We start from the raw sequence: 22,101 nt of genomic DNA on the forward strand, positions 1-22,101 counted from the left end.
ATGCATTTCCTTCTTTTCTCAATGTACCAGAAATGTATCGGAGCAAGAATATTTCTTCTTCATCTTCAATTTAAATAATTCACGTTTTATCGAGTCGTTATACGGTGCAAGAAAATTGCACTGACTGCTACTCTTTTTCAAAGACAAAACGAACAATGGAAATTGTTTTAAAAGACTTTGGCAAATTACTTGACATCGATCTATGTGAGAAAATTCACGTTCTAGTGGATCTTTAGCTAAGTGATACGACGTTCTTTCTAACAATTGTTCCAGCCAGTGGAATGCAATTACGCTGAAACAGTAGCGAGCCTCACCGAGAAATTGCTCTCCAGTCACTATACCTTATACAGTGTCTGCGTTGTAACGTTTCGGTATCATTCTTAAAAATCTCTCGTAGCAGCGCACACAACACCACTGTTACAGAAAATCTCGTTATAAAATGAACCTCGAAAAAGATTCTATTCTTTTTTCAAAAGTTATTTTTAACCTTCGCACATTGTCTCCTTCGAGTTAACGAAAGCACTTATTTTTAAAAAATGAGCTGTTGCTAATGTTCGAAAAGTGCTCTAGTTCTATTAATATATAAACAACGAATACTCCTGTTATTAAATATTAAAAGAAATGACTTGGAAATTGCATGTAAAAGAAAATATTGTATCGTGAAATCTGTTACACATTGTATACGAGACATACGATTATGTTTTGTTTATATAAAATAGTATTTTAAATTGGAAGAATTACAATGGATAATAATTCCTATTATTGCAATGAGAACTTTTATTATTTAATGACAGTGATAAGAATAGATGCGACGGTAACAACAGATGTATCTCTTAATGTGTAATTTGTCATAAAATAAATTTCTCCCGTTCAAATAAATAGAGAAAATGATTGAAAACTCAATCTTATTGTCGTACAAGTTGGCATTTATTAACATAATCAGTGTTACGATACAACGTGTGTGATGAATGATTCTAAGAAACCTGACAAGAATTTCAATCTCTATTCAATGGAGAGTTTAACATCTTATGTTAAAAGAGAAAACAAAGAAAATACAAAACGAGATGTACGTAATCTTGAATAAATACGATCTTCGAATAAATAAAGTGTCTACCAAAAAAATGTCCAAGACAATCTAAAAAAAAAGAGTAGAATTCTGTCCCAAACTGTACTTCACACCAAATCTACTTAATCAATTTGTAAACGAACCTAAGTTGTAATCATTTTATAACAGTTTAAAATAAATATGCAATTTACGTTAAAAAATAAATTTCTAATTCATTAGCTAGATATACACTTACAATCGTTAATGTATCATAAGAGTTCACCTTAGGGAGCACCCTGGTACTGATTCTCAAAGTACTTAAATAATTCCCAAAATTGCCTATTCAATAATCTGTAATAAATAAACTAAAAGAATACTTTCTCCTTCGTGCAACATGGAAAATATGAAACGATCACGAGATTCTATTTTGAGAAGCATCCGAGAGAATCTTCGATATGTTTTGTATTCTTCGACATACCTGAATTATCTCCAAAGGGCCCCAAGTTAGCAATCTTCCAATTAATTTAAATGTAACCAGCAATTTAAACAAATAATATATTCTTCATTCATCAATGAAACAAGAAAATTACTCTCACGAACGAATCATAAAACTCAATCCTAAGAATCAGCTACACCAATCTTCGAGGTACCTAATCTATCCCCACAGGTCTCCGAATTAGCAATGTGTCATATCAATTTAAATGTACTCGGTAATTTAAGCAAACAATGGATTTATTTTTCTTTCGATAACGAAACAAACAAATTACTGTCACAAACAAATCACAAAATTCAATCCCGTGAGTCAGCTCTAAGATAGTTAGATGCTTCGTACATCTAATCTGTCTCCCCAAACAATGTTTCGTATGGATTTAAACTTAAGGAACAATTTAAACAGAGAATACATTCGTCGCTCGCTAAAAAAGAAAAAAGAACAAGAAAATTACTGTCAATATTCAATAATTTAAACGATAACTCGTCACTTTTCACTCAATAACAAAACGAGCGAATTATACCGCCTGCGAGGAAACCATAACAATGCAATCCTAGAGAGTCACTTGCGTCAATCCTCGAGACATCTAAACTAACTCAAAAGAGTCCAACGTGAAGGCAACCCTCCACCCGCGACAAACGAGATGTTCGTCAATTTCCTTGGACAACAAACGAATGCCAATGCTCTGGAAACGGTGCACGAGGAAATGACAAACGCGTGGAATGACGAATAACGAGGAATGACAAACAACCAGGCGTCAAGCGTCGGGCACAAAGTGTTCGATTCGATCGATTACCACAGGCTCAGGTGAACGTTCAAGGATCTGGACACGACCTCCTGACGAACGTTCTCTACTTCGTCGGTTGTTTCCTTGTGCGGGAGGGCTTGGGATCTCGTTATCTCAGTGTCAGTGCGATGAATAAAGTACACACGAACCGTATGCCAATGTCCAGCAGCCATAGGGAACACTGATGAAGTACGGAGGAGGGAGGCCACGAGAGCATAAAAGCACGCACGAAGAAAAGCATCGGTGCTTTTGTGGTGTTCTCTCGCGGCCGCATCGTGTCCACGGCTGATATTGTGTGACAGTGCTACAAGTCCGAGACTTCTGTCTACGGGGACATCATGGGGCAACCACATGAACTCTCGGTGGCGGTCCTCGTCTGCCTCACAGTATTCTACGTGGTTGTCGTATCGGCCGGTAAGTAGACGAGGATAGATAGATTTTCTTTTTTCTCGCGAAAGAAAACAAATTGAACTCCTTCTTTGGAAACCGAGAAACAACTATGGGACAATAGAAGGGCAACAAGAAACAGTAAACATCCGATTAGCTCAGTTTCTGGGAGAAGGGAACTAGCTGGGATCTAAAACCGTTTCTTTTCTTCTTTCGAGGGGAGAAAATGATCTATTTTCAGGAAAATTTTTTGAAATCTCTTCGAACGATGAGCGAAACTACTTGAAAGTAACTCTCTAGGAAGAAAGTCTTTCTGAAGAAGGATAGTCTACGCTTCAGTTTTTTTTATCAAGCATTTGGGCTGCTTAAGAGTGATGAAACGAAAAACTTACCATAAATTTTAATACAAAGTTGAAGAAATATGGTGTAATTGTTTCTGAAATATTCGGATATCTATAGACGACAGAAAGACACAAGTGAAACTAGAGTAGCTCTTTACAAGGAGGGAGAACCTTTTGAGAAAGAGAAATACATTTTTGTTTACCTTTTTTATAGATAATTTGCAGTGTTTTAGAGTGATGAAAGGGAAGACCGCAGCTAATTTTGATTGACTGGAATAGTTTTTGTTGTGAAAATTAGAAATAGGAGAATGTGAGAAGAAGAAATTTTTAACTTTTATGGGTGCTAAAAGGGAATATTTGGGATCAGTTCTATCTCAAAAACTCCCTTTAGCTTAAAAGTGATATCTTCTTTGGAAAAGATGAGACTTCTCGAAAAACAAAGGTATTCTTGTATTCACTTTCTTGGCAAGGATTTTGGAGACTTGCAGAATAACAGAAAAAGGACTAAGATTAATTTCTGTTGTTCGATATATTTTTTAGTAATAGTAAGTTTATTAATGTAACTGCGAAAAATTGAAAAGACAGTGACATAGATTTTTTAGAAAAAAATTTGTATTCTTCGTGAGTGACAAAAGGGGGCATTAACTTCTAACTAGAAATTGGATTTTCAAGGATAGAATTAGAGGAAGAGTGTGGTATGATGTATTTTCTACGCCAGGAAATGTTTCATTTCCTTTCCTCGACAAAAAAGTTTATTGCTACTAAGAGAAAAACTACAAATAAACGTCGTTTTAATTGAAAGTGAACGCGAAATTTTTATGAATTCTGGGGAAACAATTTTTGCTTTACTATACTTTTAAATTCTTCTCGATCGTAAAATGGTCGTAATAATAATTTCTGATAAAGAACAAAATTAGGAGAAAATTGCTACAATCTCGCTAGAAAAAGATTTCAAACTTTTGTGATTAACAAAACGAAAAATGGCTAGACGCTTTCCTTTGTCGTAAAAATATCTTTCCGTATGGTTGAGAATCAAAAGAGAAATAATACATCTTCCTTAACGCAAGTTTCGAGACTTTTGCAAGTTTCGAAGGGAAGTATCAAAGCAGATCCCCTCTTTTGTCATGAAAGTTTCTTTGGAGAAGCAAAATTAGAGAAAGAACGGTACACTTTTTTCCGAAGAAAACTCGAGAGTTTTATTGGTAATGGAGGTGACTAACATACCCTTCAGTCCCGAGAATGATCTTCACGTAAACGAATAACGTGGCAAGCAATACATTTTCTTTTCAAAAAACTAGGTAATTTGTTCGTGAATTGCATTGCAATAACTATCTCTTTCTCTGTCACTCGAATCACTCTTTTATGAGAGAATTAGAAAAAAAATGATGCATCTTTTTCACAAGAAAGTTTGAGGCTACGGTCAGGTCGTACAGACGAGTAAATGCGCTCCCTTTTTTTTATCGTACACCTTTCAAAGGAAATTGGTGGTTTTCTCTTACTTGAGAGACCGTTTTTCTACAAGATAAAATGCTGAAAGAAAGTGATGTGTTTTTTTTCCCTTTAAAAAGATATGGAGCTTTTGCCAGCATTGTAATAAAAGAGAAATTTGATGTTAATTATTTATGGAGCTGGGGACAAATTTTATAGAATCGAGAAATTTCAAGCTGATGAATTTTTCATCAAATTTCTTTCCTTTTCTTGAAGAACTTTCTCCTATGTTATAACATAAAAGTAAGCAAAAATGATTCGAATATCTCTTAGATGCTTCTGGGGTTACTGAAAATTTTATCGAATCTTTTTAGAAATGTTTCCTAACCTAAAACGAATTAACCTAAAAATTCGGTTAAGTATTCGCACAATTTATAAAGTAATGAATTCAATGATATTGCAAAAGAAAATTTTTTAATTGTTTTAAAAGGTGGATCTTGTTACTTTTTAGAATATTTTAACTTCGAAATCAACACAGTTTTTCTACCATCCGATTATCTAATTTGTGAAATAATTCGCGAAGAGTCTCGTAACTCTTTTATCTGTTTTGAAGATTAACGATATTTGCCAAGTTCTTCATCTCGTCTCTAATAAATGTTATCGCGACAGATTAATAGAATTTTAGAGGATCTTAAGAACACTCAATTCCCTTGAAACTTCATTAATTTCTCTTTGTTCGAAGGTGTGCACATTATCAGGTGAATCTCGATAACTTCACACCAAATTATGACACCACTTCGTTAATCCGTTAGGTATTTTAATAACAAATTATTGAAATTTACATATTGTTTGTACAAAGTAGTTCAAACATTTTTTATATTAAAAAACAATTGATTATAAAAATGATGCAATATGTCACATTCTTTCAAATTTTAATAAATTCCTGAAGCTCGACCTAATCCTAATTGAACGCTAAATTCAAAATTATTTTATTTGGACCACGTTAACATATCCTGGAAATAGAATACATAAGATAATTATAGAAATATTTTGAACAATCCGGTAAATTATATTTCTATTGTTTTATACTTTGTTAACCCTTGCATGGATAATCAGATACCCGGATACCTATTAGTAAATTTCTACAATAATCTCTCGTGTTCTAACGCTTTTATATCAATTCATATTCCAAAAATTAAAATTGTTGAATATCCGTGTACTTTGATTGCCTGACAACCATAAATATTTGAATTATTTACACAAAGAGTAAGATTCCTTGGAGTTAATTATACTTTGTGGTAAAAATAAAACAAACACATTTTGTAAATAACCTAAAAATCAAGTTCATCAAACGTTATCGTGACTTATCAAATTGCATTAAGGTACATGGATACATATCTAATTTAAATCTACACTAAAACAAAATAATAATAATAATTTAAAATAAGGGATCTTCTGAGAAGGTACCATTCTTGACAATTCTGAGTAGATACCATTCTTGACATTCTTATAATTCTTTATGTTACAGTGGAGTATTTAACCTAATTCTGTTTCTGGCTAAGTGCCATATGCACTTAACGAAGGAAAACAAATTTTTTAATCTACTCTTCGCATCACAATTTTTCATTCCCTTAAGTATCCGTAGAATATCACCATTCTAATTCTATACTCGGTTGAACTTACAATTTACTTTATCATCGACAAACTGTTTCTGGCTAAGTGTCACATAACCTCAACGTAGCACAGAAACTTCCCGAACGACCTCCTGCATATAACCTCCTCATCTCATCACAATTTTTTAATTTTTTAAAAACCAATATGGTGTACGATCTCATCTTGCTTAGAGGAATAAAAAGATAGTTTTATCAATATCACTCTGTTTTAAAAGTGCATGACACACGCGCAGCGAGTAAGATAAATATTTTTAACAACTTGGTGGATTCAATTTACGCGAGAAACCCATTGGCTGTCTACAATGAGGGTGTAAACTACCCTACGCAGCAACAAATTTTCATTCAAGTTTGTTCAGGTCGTCTCGACGTACACGCGTCTCTAAAATGCATGGAACTACCCTTTTGGAATCTCCGAGGAATTCTACGTGGACCAAGTAAATAAGTTTCACCCCCGCAGATACGTATTCAGCATAAAGATTTATGTACACTATAAACGGCGACGTGGTGTCAAAATCAAAGACGAGATATACCTATTTCTAAAAACAACTAAACAGATTCAATGGATTATCGTTCGCTTTAATCCGATGTTTTCTATTAACCCGTTATGAGATAGAAAGAGAGTAAACGAGTTTCGCTCCGTTCTACATGTTAAAAGGTTATTCATTGTGTAAGAATAGACAGATTAACGCAACAGACGGATGTCGAAATCAGAGATTAATTGTACAAAATTGAATTATGAGAAATAAGCGAGGAATTTCTCCGAAATTTCTTCTTTTCCATTGATAATGAAAAAGGCAACTACGAAATGGTTAATATATCTCTATTTTTTCTATCATTCTGTTACGTTTCGTTCTTTTTACTCTAATGATTATTCTTGTATTACTTTGGTAGCTACTTACTATTTATTCCAGTATTTATTTCCGTTCAACTAGAATGTTAATTCTATTTCTGTTTCGATTACTACTATTATTCTCTTGCCACTTCCTTTCACTCTAACGACTGTTATTATTCTATAGTCTACTCCTCGTCTACTTTAATGGCTACTTTTGTTTTGCTGTAATGTTTACTGTAATGCCTACCCTTGTGTTATTTGTTTTTTTTTCAGTCTCATTACTAATTACTGTATTACTCTGATGTCTATTTTTCTTCAATTTCAATGTCTACTCTTGTTCTATTATAATGTCTACTCTTGTTCTACCCTAGTATCTGACTGACATAATTCCATTTCACTGTCAATATACTCACTCCTATATTAATAGAAACTCGAATATTAAATAATTACAAGTGAATGTACGATTAATTTACATAACGTTAACACCAATATTTAAGTCGACTGACATAAGGACGACATCTAAAATAAACCTGATAGCCGCTCGATTTGTACGATTATCTTTGACCTCTACACTCGCAACTTATAAACTAAACCACTAAAGTAAACACTTTAAAGTAACATACCAAACGATTAATAGCTAATAACATCTTGATGTTTCGGCGATTATTGAAAATCTCTTTTGTAAAAATTTACAAAATATTCTTGTCAATCGAGAACTTTGTTCATCGAGCTAATTTAAATTTTTGTAAAAGTCTTGTTCTACTTCATAGCTCAAATTCTAAGTTCTTTTGTATTTTTAATGAGAACTCGTTAGTATACCAATTTTATATTCAACTTAATATCAAATACGACATTGTTCTCAAATCAAGGTTTCACATCATTTAAGTGGACAATGTCTTGACTTCATGAGGATCTGAAGCCAAACATTTTAAACACGTCTCGATGAAAAATGATGGATTAACCTGAGTACAAAAGCTGAAAGCACGTGTAACATAAATTTCTATCAGAGAAAATATATTGATTCTAGAACTAAAACCGAACCGGAACATTGATAATTGAAATAATATAGAACTGAAACGAAACAATTAAATAAATATATCAGTCTTTAAATAAAAATTTTTTAAGGCAGACATCGGGTAGAAAAATAAATTTCGGGGTAATACTAAGCATACAGCTTCTCTAGAAAACAAGAGAAAATATTTATCTCAGAAGTTTCGCATGAATTTTTCAAAATCCCATCTCGAAAATGAAGTCGCCGCAAAAAAATGGGTCAAGACTCCAAGGACGGTTTGCTTACGTCTGCGTTCGATTGAGGTTAAGGATCCTTCGAGAACTTGAAAGGAGATATTTTCTTCAAATTTTCAACAAAATTTATCGATATGATTGAATATCCCTTCTTTCCTTTGTATTTATATTAGCAATCAGGATTGACATTCCTTAAACTAATGTAGGACCTGACAGTGTCCATACACTGATACAATGAGGACTCTGTCAATGAAGAGACCTCTTTCACCTTACGTGATGTCGATTGGCTAGAATCCTTTGAGTCTTCTATCGTCCTGCTGTGGTTGCCCAAATAGCGTTAGTGTGAGTTATTAGTTCACTGTTATGGTTGACACTTTGTTCTTGGATAACATTTGTAATGAATCGAATGCAAAGGTCTTCGAAAACAGTTTTATTGGATGCATATCACGATGTAAATAGCGTTACTGTGAGCTATTAGTTCACTGTGATGGTTGACATTTTGTTCTTGGATAACAATTGTAATGAATGGAATGCAAAGATCTTCGAAAACAGTTTTATTGAAGAGGAGCATTAGACGAGTTAGCACATCACTATAGTTCTATACCATAGAACTATACACTGCGTATAGATTTTATGATTGCTTAATAAACAAAGACTTTGTTCTTCAATGATAATTTTAATCTTCTATGAAGTAACCAATCTTTGAGTCTCAGTACGATCCGCTTTCTTTCTGTTTTTACGTGTTTTCTCCACTTGAGTTTACTGTTTAGATAAAGTTCTACAATAAAATGATGATTTTGGTTTTATTGTATTATTCGTGAAAAATGGTGGGCATTTCCTCAGAGTGAAAGTAACGTGTGATGATTTTGCTTTATTCATTTTAATTTTCCATTTAATTTTCATAGCTTGCAAGTATCGCAGTGTCGTTGGCAAAAATTCTTATTACGTTCTCTGATATTATTGGAAACTCTGAGGTATATAATACGTATCTATATTACACATACACATTTATATCCATACATGTATAGATATAGAAATCAGCTCAGTACACTGCCCTGTGACATTCCGACTTTAATTAGGAAGGGTATCCTTAACTTCGTAATTTGTTTTCGTTCTGAGTAGTCGTTCACTTAAGTAGAGTTTTATTTTATCTAGGAATCCATCGCAGCGTACCTTCTCAAATATTTCACTTACATCCAAAAATGCCGATATGCAATCCTTTTTCTATTTTAGAGATTTATTCATTGCATGAACCACACGATGGTAGTGTTAAATAATTGTGTATTACCTACGGAACCCAAATTGGTGATTTGAAATTTTGTTTAGAAATGAATTGATTCTGTGGAATAATCATTTTTCTAATAACTTAGAAATAGCAAGTAAAAATATAATGAGCAAATACGAGGAAATATCGTTTAAATTTTTGCCAGGTTTCGGTATCGATATGATTTCAACAAGTTTTAAATGCTTAAACCAGTATTGAAACACAACACAATTGAAGAAATTTTCCGTTCAATGTTTCGAAACGTTACGTTGCTTGTTTACAAAAGCACAGTGCGATGGGATCAATGATCTAGAAGACTTCCTCCGCTTTGCGTGCTCCTATTGTCCACGAAGTTAGTTGAACGATGATGGACAATGATTAACCAGCGAGTTCTTTGAATCATTATCAACGCTCGCTCGCCGTTATTGTTGTCCCATTTCTGCACACGGGACAATGTTTAAAGTTCATTACGCGAACATTCACGAGGGTGAAACTTTTCAAAAACAATTTTGAAATAATAATTTCTTTATTATTATTCTCTTTAGAGATCGATCTTTCAAACAAATCCATTATATTTAGATTATATATTTCTCGTTTTAATTTTTTCTTTTTTTTTCTATAATTTATATACATGAAAAATGAAAAATTTCAATTTCATAAAGTTTGAATACGTCGACATATTAAAGAATAATAATAATAATAATTGTCGAATATTTACATGTACAAAATCATGAATAATTCGTACAAGGGCCGAGAGTGCATAGCATGTTCGCTTAATCAGAGTTTAAGTTTACTCCAAGGTGTAATCGTGGAAAATTGGAGAGATCACTTTTGAACTAATTTAGATAAAATTGCTGCTATGGCGGGGGCGTAATTTGTAATACGACCTGGCGGGAGATGCTTCTCCTCCAAAAATGAGTAAAAACTGAAATCAATTTTTTTTTTATACGAGACTTGTTTGCCGAGGAAATTGAGTTTAAATTCTGTCGTGTATACGCGTTCTTTGCGAAGGTGTCTCAGTGGTTCTCAGTGAAGAAATGCCATGTTTTCATGGAATGCTTCTTATAAGTTACCCTTATCAAATTCAACATACGTTTTGAAATATTTCTTTGCGAAACAATGATAAAAATCAAGAAAAGGAAATCAAAATTTAATTACTAAAATTATTATGCCAATTAAGTACCATCAACACATTTACTAATCAAATTGAAATATTCACCATAACCAGTTATGGAAAATTTATCAATTTTTAACTTTAAAAAGCAAATAATAATACATTTCTATTGTACTATAGACTATATAACCCTGAAAAGAAAACAGAAAAAGTGGATACAAACAATTGGTAGTAATTCTAAAATACAAAATGCGGTAATAGAAATAAAATGTTGGCATTAAACCTAACCTTGAAATGTAGTATATACTGATTCGTAAGGAGAACCGCTGAACTTTATCAATTGTTTTATTCAAAGATTCCCAGTCTTTTTTCTCGATACCAATGGCTTCGGGGAAAAAATGTTATTCTATAACGAGTTGTTATTAAGACGAGCACGCTTGTTAAGCTTCCCCATGTTAATCCTGTAAGTTTATCGGACTCCGCGAACGCAGAAAATATTTCTTATCTCGCCTAAGGGGCAGATACGTGAATAAGGAATGACTTCGTAAACAATACTGTCGAAGTTCACGAAAACTGTCATGAAACGCTTATGCTTCATCCACCTTTCCCTAAATCCACTATTGTCCAGGTTAGGTTTCACCAATTTTGCAAATGAAACGTTGCATAATTCTTACATTAGAAAAAAAAAAATACAAAAATTCTAATGCGATTAAAATTGAATAGCCAAGAAAGAATTATCTTTCTGTTCTTAATGGGGGTAAGAAACATTTGGTAATTAATTATTAATACGGAACGAAGAACTCCTTTGGGGAATATACATACATACATATACTGTATCTAGGTACGAGACAGGGAATTGCGAGGTTTCAAGGATCTACTAAAGGATATAATAAAACTTTTATATAAACCTTGAAGTAGTTATTTTCATATTGTATGAAATAAGAAGAGTACGACAAGATGAAAAGTATGATCTCGCATAATTTCACTTCAAATTTCCTCCGTGTGTAAATTACTTGGATAGTCATATCATCGAATTACACCAATATTTAATATTCGGGATATTAAACATCTTTCGGAATATTACAAACCAAATTTTGAAAACTCCAACTTTATTGTCGTCAGTATATAGAATAACTTTCACTCTACAATATCCATCATCTTTGTCCAGCCAGTTTTATTAAAAACCTGACATACGTGTGAAGAATAGAAGTATTGTATCGAGAAAAATATTAGAAATTTTGATTATTAAACCAAAATTTTTGTTTAATATATACATGCATGATTTCATCCAAACGACTAAACGGATTTCAATAAAACTATATATTTAAATATTGTATCCTCGTCTAAAGAACTGATTAGATGTTTCACAAAATTGGCCTAGGAGTATCCTTTGAGGATTTAATAGTTTCTTCGGTGTATATTCCTTATTTCTAAAAAATGTCGAGAAATATTTTAAACGAATCCTCAAAAGAATGAAATTTTATGTAAAAACACTTGGCAAACCTTTGAGCTCTACATTTCCTGAAAAGAAAAACAATTAAGTTCATTGCTCCACAACTTTTTCATTGGAAAGTATCGTTACGTATTCGTCTCTGTTCAACTAGCGTTATCGCGTCTCTCTCGATCGAACGTTTTGTTTTCCAAACAAATCATCGAAAAGCGAAAAATCGGTAAAAAAAAAAAAGAATTGTCGAGAATCAACAGTGAACACCTGAAACGACCACGGACCGTAATCGTCTTCGGAAAATTGTTAAGCGGATGTGCCAGTCCCGTAGTTTTCCGCGCGATCGGCACGCGAGTGCTCCTCGCCCGAAGCAATATATTACGGGGAATTACAAGCGGCGTAAATTATGCTCGCGGCGCTCTTAGCTCAGCCTCGCGATCTAACCAACGTTCGCTTAAATGACCATAATTCCAGTAACGAAGACACATTGCACGGAATGGTTAATCTATGTATGTACCAGTGTATGTACTTTGCAGGCACGTAACCGCCTGGAACGAGGTCTATATCATTGAAATGATTACAGGTCCCCCGTGTTCAACCGGACATTTGGTAAATTGATCTAACGTCCCTATTTCCCAATAAAATAGATTAGATACGATACGCCGCTCTTTGTGCACGCATGTGTGTGCGTATTTTGCAGTTGTGTCTTTCTGCTTTCGGCGCAGAAAGGACAATGCTCGACGCCGGCCATTGTCGTCTGTGTAGACCAGTGTTTTCCAAACTAGAGGGCGCGACTCTAGAAGACGCCGGGAGAGGGGGGGTGGAGGGGGCTGCCTTGAAACATGCAAGGAAAGCACATCGGACAATTGACAATTTTGATCGTAAATGAATATAGACAATTTAAACATCCCTATTTATATTGATACATTTATTGTCGAGATTTAATAACTTCAAGCATGATAATTTATTAAATGACTCGATTCTTGAATTTTAATTCGACAAAATTGTACATATTACTTGGAACTTCACGTTGATTTCTTGTTTTTTTTTTTTTATTAGATTGTTTGCAACATACGGTACAATAAATATCATTTATTTCTGTCTTCGTATAATTTTTTGTACTTGATGAATGAAAGATTGTGACAGAATACTGAATTGATTAAAGTAAGAGTAAAAAGAAGGGACATTCTTTTCTTCTTTTCTTTCGAAGGGGGAGGGGTGGGGGAGCAGGCGCCTTTTGCAGAAATGTATTATACGTATGTATAAAAGAAACCAACCGCGCGTACATTCAAACTCTAGCAAAGTACCCATACATTTTCTATGTTTATATTCATATTCCAGAAAAGTAGCGATTTTCTGTATTCTATTGTATATCGCCGCTGTAGTTATTCGAACCGATATGTTCTTAGTACTAGTTTACTTTCAGCTTGAAATAACATTCTAATTCTTCAAAATATAAATTCGCTTAAATTTCCAATTTAAGTATTTTATTTTTGCGTAAATCATACCATGCATTACACTCATTTAGAATCGTTAAAAGTGAGTGTACTAGACAAATCGTTCAATAAATTGGATATCGTATCTTAAAAAAAAGGTACCTACAGACGTTTAAATACTCTACTTTATATAAAAAATGGTCATTTCCTGCTCTCGTTAGGGAAAACCTTTTTTTTTAACATACTTGACACATCTGTACATTATAAGGAATCAGGAAATAATAGATATTCGATCTACATACGCTGGGAAAGTTATAATAAATATTAGATACTTTTCTTGTCATGAAACGAATTCTTCGTAGTTGAAGAGGCTTATTAAAAAATTAAGAAATCACCCTTCCCTAAACTTGCTTCAAATTTTCTACATTCGTAGATCTATGTTGTCATCGTCAAACCCCATTGTCCCTAAATCTACAAGAAACATATAATTCTGATGTTACAATTAATTCAATATATTTTCTACTGTATGTTTGAAGTTTGTTAATCAAGAAGTAGCATAAATAATGCATCGAAAAGATCTGGAAAAATAACTATCTTCAGATTTTTACATTACTGGGTAATGTTACTTCATTGTATTCATTCATACAGGCAGTTTTCTACTTTCTTACAGACTTTGGGAAAAATTTGCAAACGCAAACGTAAATTTACAAATACGTAAAATTTCAAGCAAATCATGCGGGAGGGGGAGGGGGCAGAATTTATCATTTTTGAAAAAGTAAGTAGTTCCTTTCTCCTTGACCCGATCTTCGAGTTACGTCGCTCGTCGCTGAAATTTAACAGACATTCGTCTGAGTCACCTGAGCGTGATTCTTCACTCGGTGAAAGACCTAATACAAACCCTAAAACGGTCACGTGAGAAATTTCCAAGTCCTTAGTGGGCAACTAAAATTTCAAACGGCCGGGGATTGAACGACACTTGCAATTTTCATCCGCAACCCCACAACGATCAGGCGCGCCGACGCGGAAGAACAAATCTCTGATAATCGGATAATGGAAGTGCCGAGAAACTACAATTGCGGTTGACCGATTAATCTGCCATCTCGTGGCAAAGTTCTTCGAAATTGTGCTGCTCGCTAGAAACGCGACGACAACGCATTTCAGTACTTTCACGAGCTTCCAGGTCTGGAATTGCAGATCTTCAATTTCTTCGATTTCTCACCGCGAGCGATACTCATTTATCGAACGATGATCTTATAAGAATTTTACCTTTGGTTCAAACCAGCAACAAGGTAAAACAGAGAAGAGAAATTCATTTTCTTCACAAATGTAATTCAACCATTTGGGAACATTTTGTTTACCGATATTGAAATTGATTCGAATATCGTGCAATTTTTAAACGAAATAAAATTTGAATCAAGTGCAATGTAATTCTTTTGTAATCGTTTTTTAATATATTATGAATGAAAGAAGTACTTGATTTTTCTATTTTTAAATATTCTGAAATCTTAGTTAACTAATTCTATCTTATCCAGCTTATCTGATTCTATCTTTGAATGTTTTTTAAACACTTCTGTGCATGTCGTAACTTTGAGAAACACTTTTATCATAATGAACAAAGTATTGTTGAATGCAACCTACAAAAAATAGAAAGAATAGTTTCGTACTTAATCGGTTAATGTTATATGGTTACGGATACAAATTGTACTTTTTACGCGATAAATATTAAAATTGAAAAATACATCATTATTACGTCGTACGTCATTATTTTGTTTATTTTCACCCGTTAACTTTGTTCTAAATTAAACGTTTGTAAAGCTATAACAGAACTTGTCACTTATAATCATATAGTATTGAATTAGATTTTTGAAATCGATCAAAAAGAAATTTCATACTGGATGATCGATGCATAATATTAAAAACCACACAATAGTAATAAATAAAATCCCGAAACAAAGAGAATGAAAATTGAACTCACAGCGAAGTAAGATTGTATAGGATTTCTCAATAAGAACGATACAACTTTGAATAAAATGAAAATCACGAAATATAATTTGATGTTGCTCGTTTTATTTTGTAGTATATTCGATGACATTGTACACGAATGCAGTACCATTTAAACGCCCATCATGATTAAGTTTAGTGGAGCGAATACGTCACAGAAGTCCGAAAAACGACTAATTTTTGAGAGCATCGTAAAATCGAAAAATTTCAATTCTCGGCAACACTTTCCTTTAGAAAAAAAATATTCTCTTTGTTTCTTGCATTACGTTGTTAGAATGGATCGATTAACAACCGAAGCAATGGCTACAAATTTTTCCATTAATGTGCGATAGTTTCTATCGCTCTTGTTGGAAAACCCTACATTATAGACTCGTTGCTACTCAATCACATTGATTCGATACATCCTAGTTACATCAACCACAACACACAAACAACAATTGCTCTAATCGTAATTAATCAGTACTTTGAGTACTTCTGCTATAGTGAATTCGTTAAGATCTGCATCATTCGACTATTCTAAATAAATTGGTAAAACTGAATTCTTTAATAATAGGTCGTTCAATAAGATTTATCGAACGACAAAACTTATTGAACAACTTAGTATCCTTGTAACTTGTTGCTATTATCAATTACGTTCGAAAAATCGAACAAAGTATAGCTAAAATGTTGTTCAAGAATATAGGAAAAATTGTAACCACACAATTGAATAAAATTCCTCTCATCGTCTTTATTAAGTTTCACGGATAAAACCATAGGATTTCTCTTATAGATCGTATTACACAACCTGTTACTTCGCATAAAATAAAAGCACCTGTTACGATATAATTTGGAGAAATTAGTTTGACCAAGCTGGAGTCACTAGATGTCGTTATTTATGTATTAATTTCAATTTTCTGCGAATCCACTGTCTCGGTCCCAGCTAAATCCAATCTGGATTCAGTAAAAGGGAAAAATGGCGAGACGGTACGTGACAGGAAACGCGCACAAGTCCCGACGACTTTTTTATTGTAATTTATCATGACCTCTCTCACAAAGGAGTATGGAAGTTACGTTGCCTGACTCTCGGAACATTAGAAGCATTTCAGTTTCAAAAGATCACTGAAAGTCGCTCGTATTACGACAAATTGTTGCAAACTTTCCAGCGAAACGTCCAGTTTTCTTTTATGCCGGACTTTCCCCTAAGTATAACGTAACACACGTTGATGTTCTTTTGTGAACATCACACGTTCTTAGTAAAACCGTAGGATTTCTTATAGATCGTAAACTTCAATTCCGCAACTTTGAAAGTCTCGGAAGTTCAAGAAAGCGCTTTAAAATTTCCCAAAGCGACAGTTTGGATACGTCCAAAACTATTAATCTTGCAACTGAAACTCTAGGAGGAAATGTTTTAAACGAAACGTTGCATAATACTAACGAACTCTTTAATAACGCTTTCGATCACTCATGATAAATCACAACATGATAAAAAATAATAAAAGTATCAAATAAGCATCAGTAGAATCTAGAATGGAAGGAAAATTGTGTAATACTTAACTAAGAGAAACAATTTTTTGTTTAAAAAAAAATGTATGCGTGTGTGTTTACGTACATATATTTTTAAACAAAAATTTGTTTCTCTTAATTAAGTATTAGATATGTTTATATTTTTTATGTTGTATATTATAATATATGTGTATTGTACAATATATATAGTAATATTAATATACTTATAAAATTTTATAACAATGTACTTTATAAGTATATTACTAAAGGCAAGGTGGTATTATAGCCTCCTGCTAGTAAGTTGCCTCGTGATTTTCATATTTATAACAAAGATATCGATGACAATCTTTGATTGTGACAATGCTTCGTCTAGTGGCTACATAATTAAAGAAATACGTTCACACTAGATGGAGCATAGTTGTTGGTAATAAGCAGAAATGTTCTAACGTGCAAAAGAAAAGGTTTTCGTCCTGTCGAAAAATAAATGTTTCTTGTAAATTAAGAAAGTTAAAGACCTACGAGTTGGAATGCATTTGGAAAAAGGCATGTACAATCGGTATTCATAAATAAGATTACATGATCTTTTATATTATCAAATATAAACTTAAAGTTTCCAAAATGATGTGTGTACACATTGATCCCCCAAAATGGAGTCAGAAATAAATGAAGAGTATGAGTCTCGAAACTTATCTACTGTTATTTCATGATTCTTCATGGAACTCCTGATAATACCGATACAATATGTATATTTAGCAATGTACATTATTTCATAAACCATCGTTGTCAAATGCGGATTGAAAACCTCGTTTGTGAATTCTGAATACACATCGAGTGCACATTGTATGAGAAAGAGGAATACGTGTGCTATTGTTGTTTATAAACAATAGGTCTATGTTTATCGACTCACATTTCATCTCTAATATTACTCAAGAATTATTTTTTATCATTTTTGTTAAGCGATCATATTACTCACACTTTCGTAAAAGATTTTTAAAATGAATTATTTTCATATTACATGTGAAATTCGATTCAATCGTTTTTCTTTTACTTCCACTGTTTGTCCCAGATAATAGTTGAAATTACGAACCAAATCTTAAGAAGAAATATAAAACCGAAGGACCATATTACAACCCCTTCCTCTATCAGTAGCTTAAACTTTTCGAGAAATTTCTCTTAGTAAAATATTCCACAATTCTTTCTCGACTTTGTTAATGTTTATTTCATAATTTTTTTCTAGCCAATGAGAACCAACAAAAAACAGTCGAAAACGTTATTAAAGAAGTTGTCGACACGACCAGGCAGTTTAGTTCTTAGAAAACAAATTTTTATTCTATCTATAAAATTGTACAATTTAATCATCTTTTTACACGTTCCTTTCAATTTGTTATGTACAAATTTCGTATCCCAGCGGTCGTTAGTCAGTCGACTAAAAATAAGCTTTTCAAGATCGAGGGTCAGCAAAGTTAACGATTATCGCGTTATCGACGCGACCTTACTACGAAGTTCAACCTCCCTGCACAAATATGCCTTTTTTAGGACTAATCAGCGCCGCCTGTAAAAATGTTATCGATCATAAAACGAGTCAATAAGATTTTTTATCGACTAGACTTCTTTTCTTTGCTCATGCATATCGTGCACCGCGAGGACATAAATCATCAATCGTATGCACTAATCGCAACTACGAAAAGTTCAGAAACAAACGACGTTACTCGATTGTCATTAATATTCTAAATGACCGTAATGAACAACAGAGGGAAACAGTAATAGAAAAAAAAATAGAAATACAAGGACCGGAGATCTTTTCAATTTCTTCAGGGTTGAATTATTTTCTCTCGAATGAACAAAAATTCCAATTGATATTGACCAATATTTTCCATCAATCTTCTGGTAATATTACCATATTTAATTACGAATATTACTCACAATTTAAACGATCGGTCTCTGTACAATATTTAAAATAACCTAAAAACGAAACATACACGTGTGTGTTAGTATCTGTGGTTGAGCCTTATGGTACAGTTTGCAGAAAGAATCGTAGAATTTGGAAATTATAATTTTCCTATCTGGAAACTTAATTTATAAATAAATATCATTACACGATTTATTCGGATTTCGTTACACAATACGCTTTCAACAGCTTTTTTTTGTCATTGAACCACGTTTCTCAAATGAAACCTAGACCTTTTATGAATTAAAAGAATTGTTCACATTTTCCAGAATCACAATTTGTTAAGGATTTTTTAAGTCTCAAGAGTACCACAGAAATTTCTATTTCTCTTTGCTTGATAGAATATTAATTCATATTGGATAGAGTATCAACCGAAAACAAATAGAATTGAGGAACTTGAATTGAGGTTTTCGCTCTTACATATTTATACATCCCTTGCATTTATCTTCTTATGTATGTTTGCAATAAAATATATTGACCATCCCTCTAGGTTTCGTGTTAGAATTTCTCATAATATGTATTTGTATATACTTATTGCGAAGAAACCATTTCGAACAGCTTTGTTCAAAAATTCTCACCGCATATCGTAGCAATAATATTTAATGCCTCGTTTAGAATCATTTTATTTTCTTCCCACGGGTCGATACCATTTACGCGCACTTCTTGAATCTGAGAGGACAAAGGAGGTCCCGCATTACATATAGAAGTCACGTTTTAATAAAGTTCGGGAGCAAAGAAATACTTTGTGTTTATCGTTTCGTCGAAAAAAGAAACAACAAATAACACGGTACAAGCCAGCCTGTCCAAGCGAAGTGTAAGTCTATTTGGTGTCAACAAGATTCTATTATTTGACTTGATCTAACAAACTCGACACCTCGAAGATCTTCGCGATCTTTTCAATGACCATTTTCCTCTCCCAGACGTACGTTCGTCGAAGATTGGAATCGATTCAGAATTTCACGAGTTCGCGATACCCGCGTGCAAAAATATTTCAGCGTCCGCAAAAAATGTGAAACGGATTCTGAATTTTGCACGTGCAATCGCCTGGGGTGTTGCTGTCCCACGCAGAAACGTTTTTACGTTCCCAATTTATCAGTCCCCGTCGACGATAGTCGAGGTTTCGCGTCACGTTTCGAAATCCTTCGACAGTGCAGAAGTTTCATTGCCCATAGGACTGAAGAATAAAAAAAAAAGGCACTTGGGGGACCGTCGTAACCGGGTAGACGATTAATACGGAGCGTGATTAATTTTAGAGACTGCAAGCGATACTGGTCAGTCTTTATTGTCTTTGTTATTGTCGACTACTGTACGATTATCATGGTTATTATGTCGTTACGCATTATTGGCATGATTATCTCGGTTATTATGTTGTTATACATTATTATGCGCCACCGAGTAGTGTTTATACGACCGCCGAAATAAATCTCGATGTGGTAACATCCTTAATGACGGTGACATCCTCAAATTATTGATTTAAGACTCGGATTGAACTTATTCGATACGACTCCCCGGCTCTATTGAGCGTAAACGCTTACCAAAATTAACAAGAGTCGATTGGATAACGAAATAAATACGAGCAATTAAAATAGATACCAAGAACGAGGATGACCACGAAGTCACGAAGTCTTCTATGCCTTCGTTGTGACTCCGAGTCTGATTTGTACTTGAATCCTTCGAGAATAGATCTGGTCGAGTTTCCACGAAAATCACTTTTAGTCAAGAATTTAGTAAAACGGTTAAGTTACTAATGATACAAATGTTTATCGAACATCAATTATAGACATCACCAGCTGTTCACTTTACTAATAACTGATCTTTCGTGTTGTTACAGGTAAATGTACAACTGGTTGCCATGGAAGTAAGTATTCAATCTGAAATATTCTCTGATTTAGGTCGATTACGTACGCTTAAACAGAGGTTTAGAAATGTTGTATCTACCGCTTAATCAACGTTGTGCTTTCCCTGTCTCCGCAAATCACAGTGCACACAAGTAAGGCGTATCAGGAAGGGCATACGTACGTATACAATCTGAACGGATTGTCGGTGACGTCTGTCACCGATGCTCAGGGCGATGCGACCCTCAAACTGTCAGCCACCGTCGAGTTGTCCGTCAAGTCAAACTGCCTGCATCAGTTGAGGTTGAAGAATGTCCAGCTTAATGGAGCGGTAATCTTCTCTTCTCTTTGTTAACAAATCGTCGAATTTCCCCATATGGAGGACCTGACGCCAAAGCAAACATAGTTGGAACATACTATAGTTGGTACCTTCGCAAACAGTTCTACAATATTGGTTCTGGTATGACATCGGATATAGAGGTAGTCCATCGATAAAATAAAACATTGCACCTTATCGATGCTCTGTTTTATCGACGAGATGACCCACCTTGGTAACGGAATACTCAATCTTACCGGTAGAATACCTCCTCCCCTTCTCCTGCGATCCTGATCCTCCTTCTATACCTATATCCTCCGCTTCTGTCCCGGAACCAACGTCGTATAACTACTTTTGCACTGTGCTGAAATTTATATTCCTCTGATTTGGCTTGAAGTCATGCTGTGCGTTGCCACTGCAGAGATTGCAAATCGCTAATCATATTCTTCAGCCTCCATCCACGCCGGACGTCGAACAATATGCGGTGCAGTTCAACTACCACAATGGGCACATCGACACGGAACTGTGCACTGAACCCGGTGACTCTCAAGCCTCGCTTAACATTAAGAGAGCAGTTGTTTCCATGTTCCAGTCGGCTATTATGCAGGACGGTGGTACGACGACTCACCACGAGGTTCGTTTATTGCAACAACACGATACGAAGTGATTCATCGAACAGTTCCTTTATTTAAACCGAATCGTTCCCATTACTATTTTTATTTACTTTTTATTGTAATAACTTCACAAGATCGTTGACAACGATTTGGCAAATCTCTCCCGATAGAAACGACTACTATCCATTCTTTATCACTTCTTAAGTGGCATTCCTCGTTCAATCTTCTTCATCCTCGCAAGTATTGGGTTGCTCGGAAAGTCATTTCATTTCTTTTTCTTTTGGTGAAAATAAAACACGATTTTTTTAGAGTGTATAAACATTTCATTAAATTATACATTCTATATTTTGGAAAACGAAATGACACTCCGAGCAAGCTGATAAAACGTCGCCAATGACACTCCGAACAAGTTGATAAAA

General features: G+C 34.0%; 1 protein-coding gene across 1 annotated transcript in view; it reads left to right on the top strand.

Moving 5' to 3' along the window:
* Positions 1-2,582: 2,582 nt before the first annotated feature.
* The window catches only part of Apolpp (retinoid- and fatty-acid binding glycoprotein apolipophorin), a 35,717-nt gene continuing 16,198 nt past the window's right edge, over positions 2,583-22,101 (top strand). Inside the window, exons 1-4 of the mRNA XM_076323822.1 lie at positions 2,583-2,736; positions 20,749-20,775; positions 20,899-21,083; positions 21,520-21,702. Coding sequence (XP_076179937.1) covers positions 2,661-2,736; positions 20,749-20,775; positions 20,899-21,083; positions 21,520-21,702 — 471 coding nt within the window. The 5' untranslated portion in view covers positions 2,583-2,660. The remainder of the gene's footprint in view (positions 2,737-20,748; positions 20,776-20,898; positions 21,084-21,519; positions 21,703-22,101) is intronic.

The sequence above is a fragment of the Ptiloglossa arizonensis genome, chromosome 1, assembly GCF_051014685.1.
Source record: "Ptiloglossa arizonensis isolate GNS036 chromosome 1, iyPtiAriz1_principal, whole genome shotgun sequence".
Classification (NCBI taxonomy): domain Eukaryota; kingdom Metazoa; phylum Arthropoda; class Insecta; order Hymenoptera; family Colletidae; genus Ptiloglossa; species Ptiloglossa arizonensis.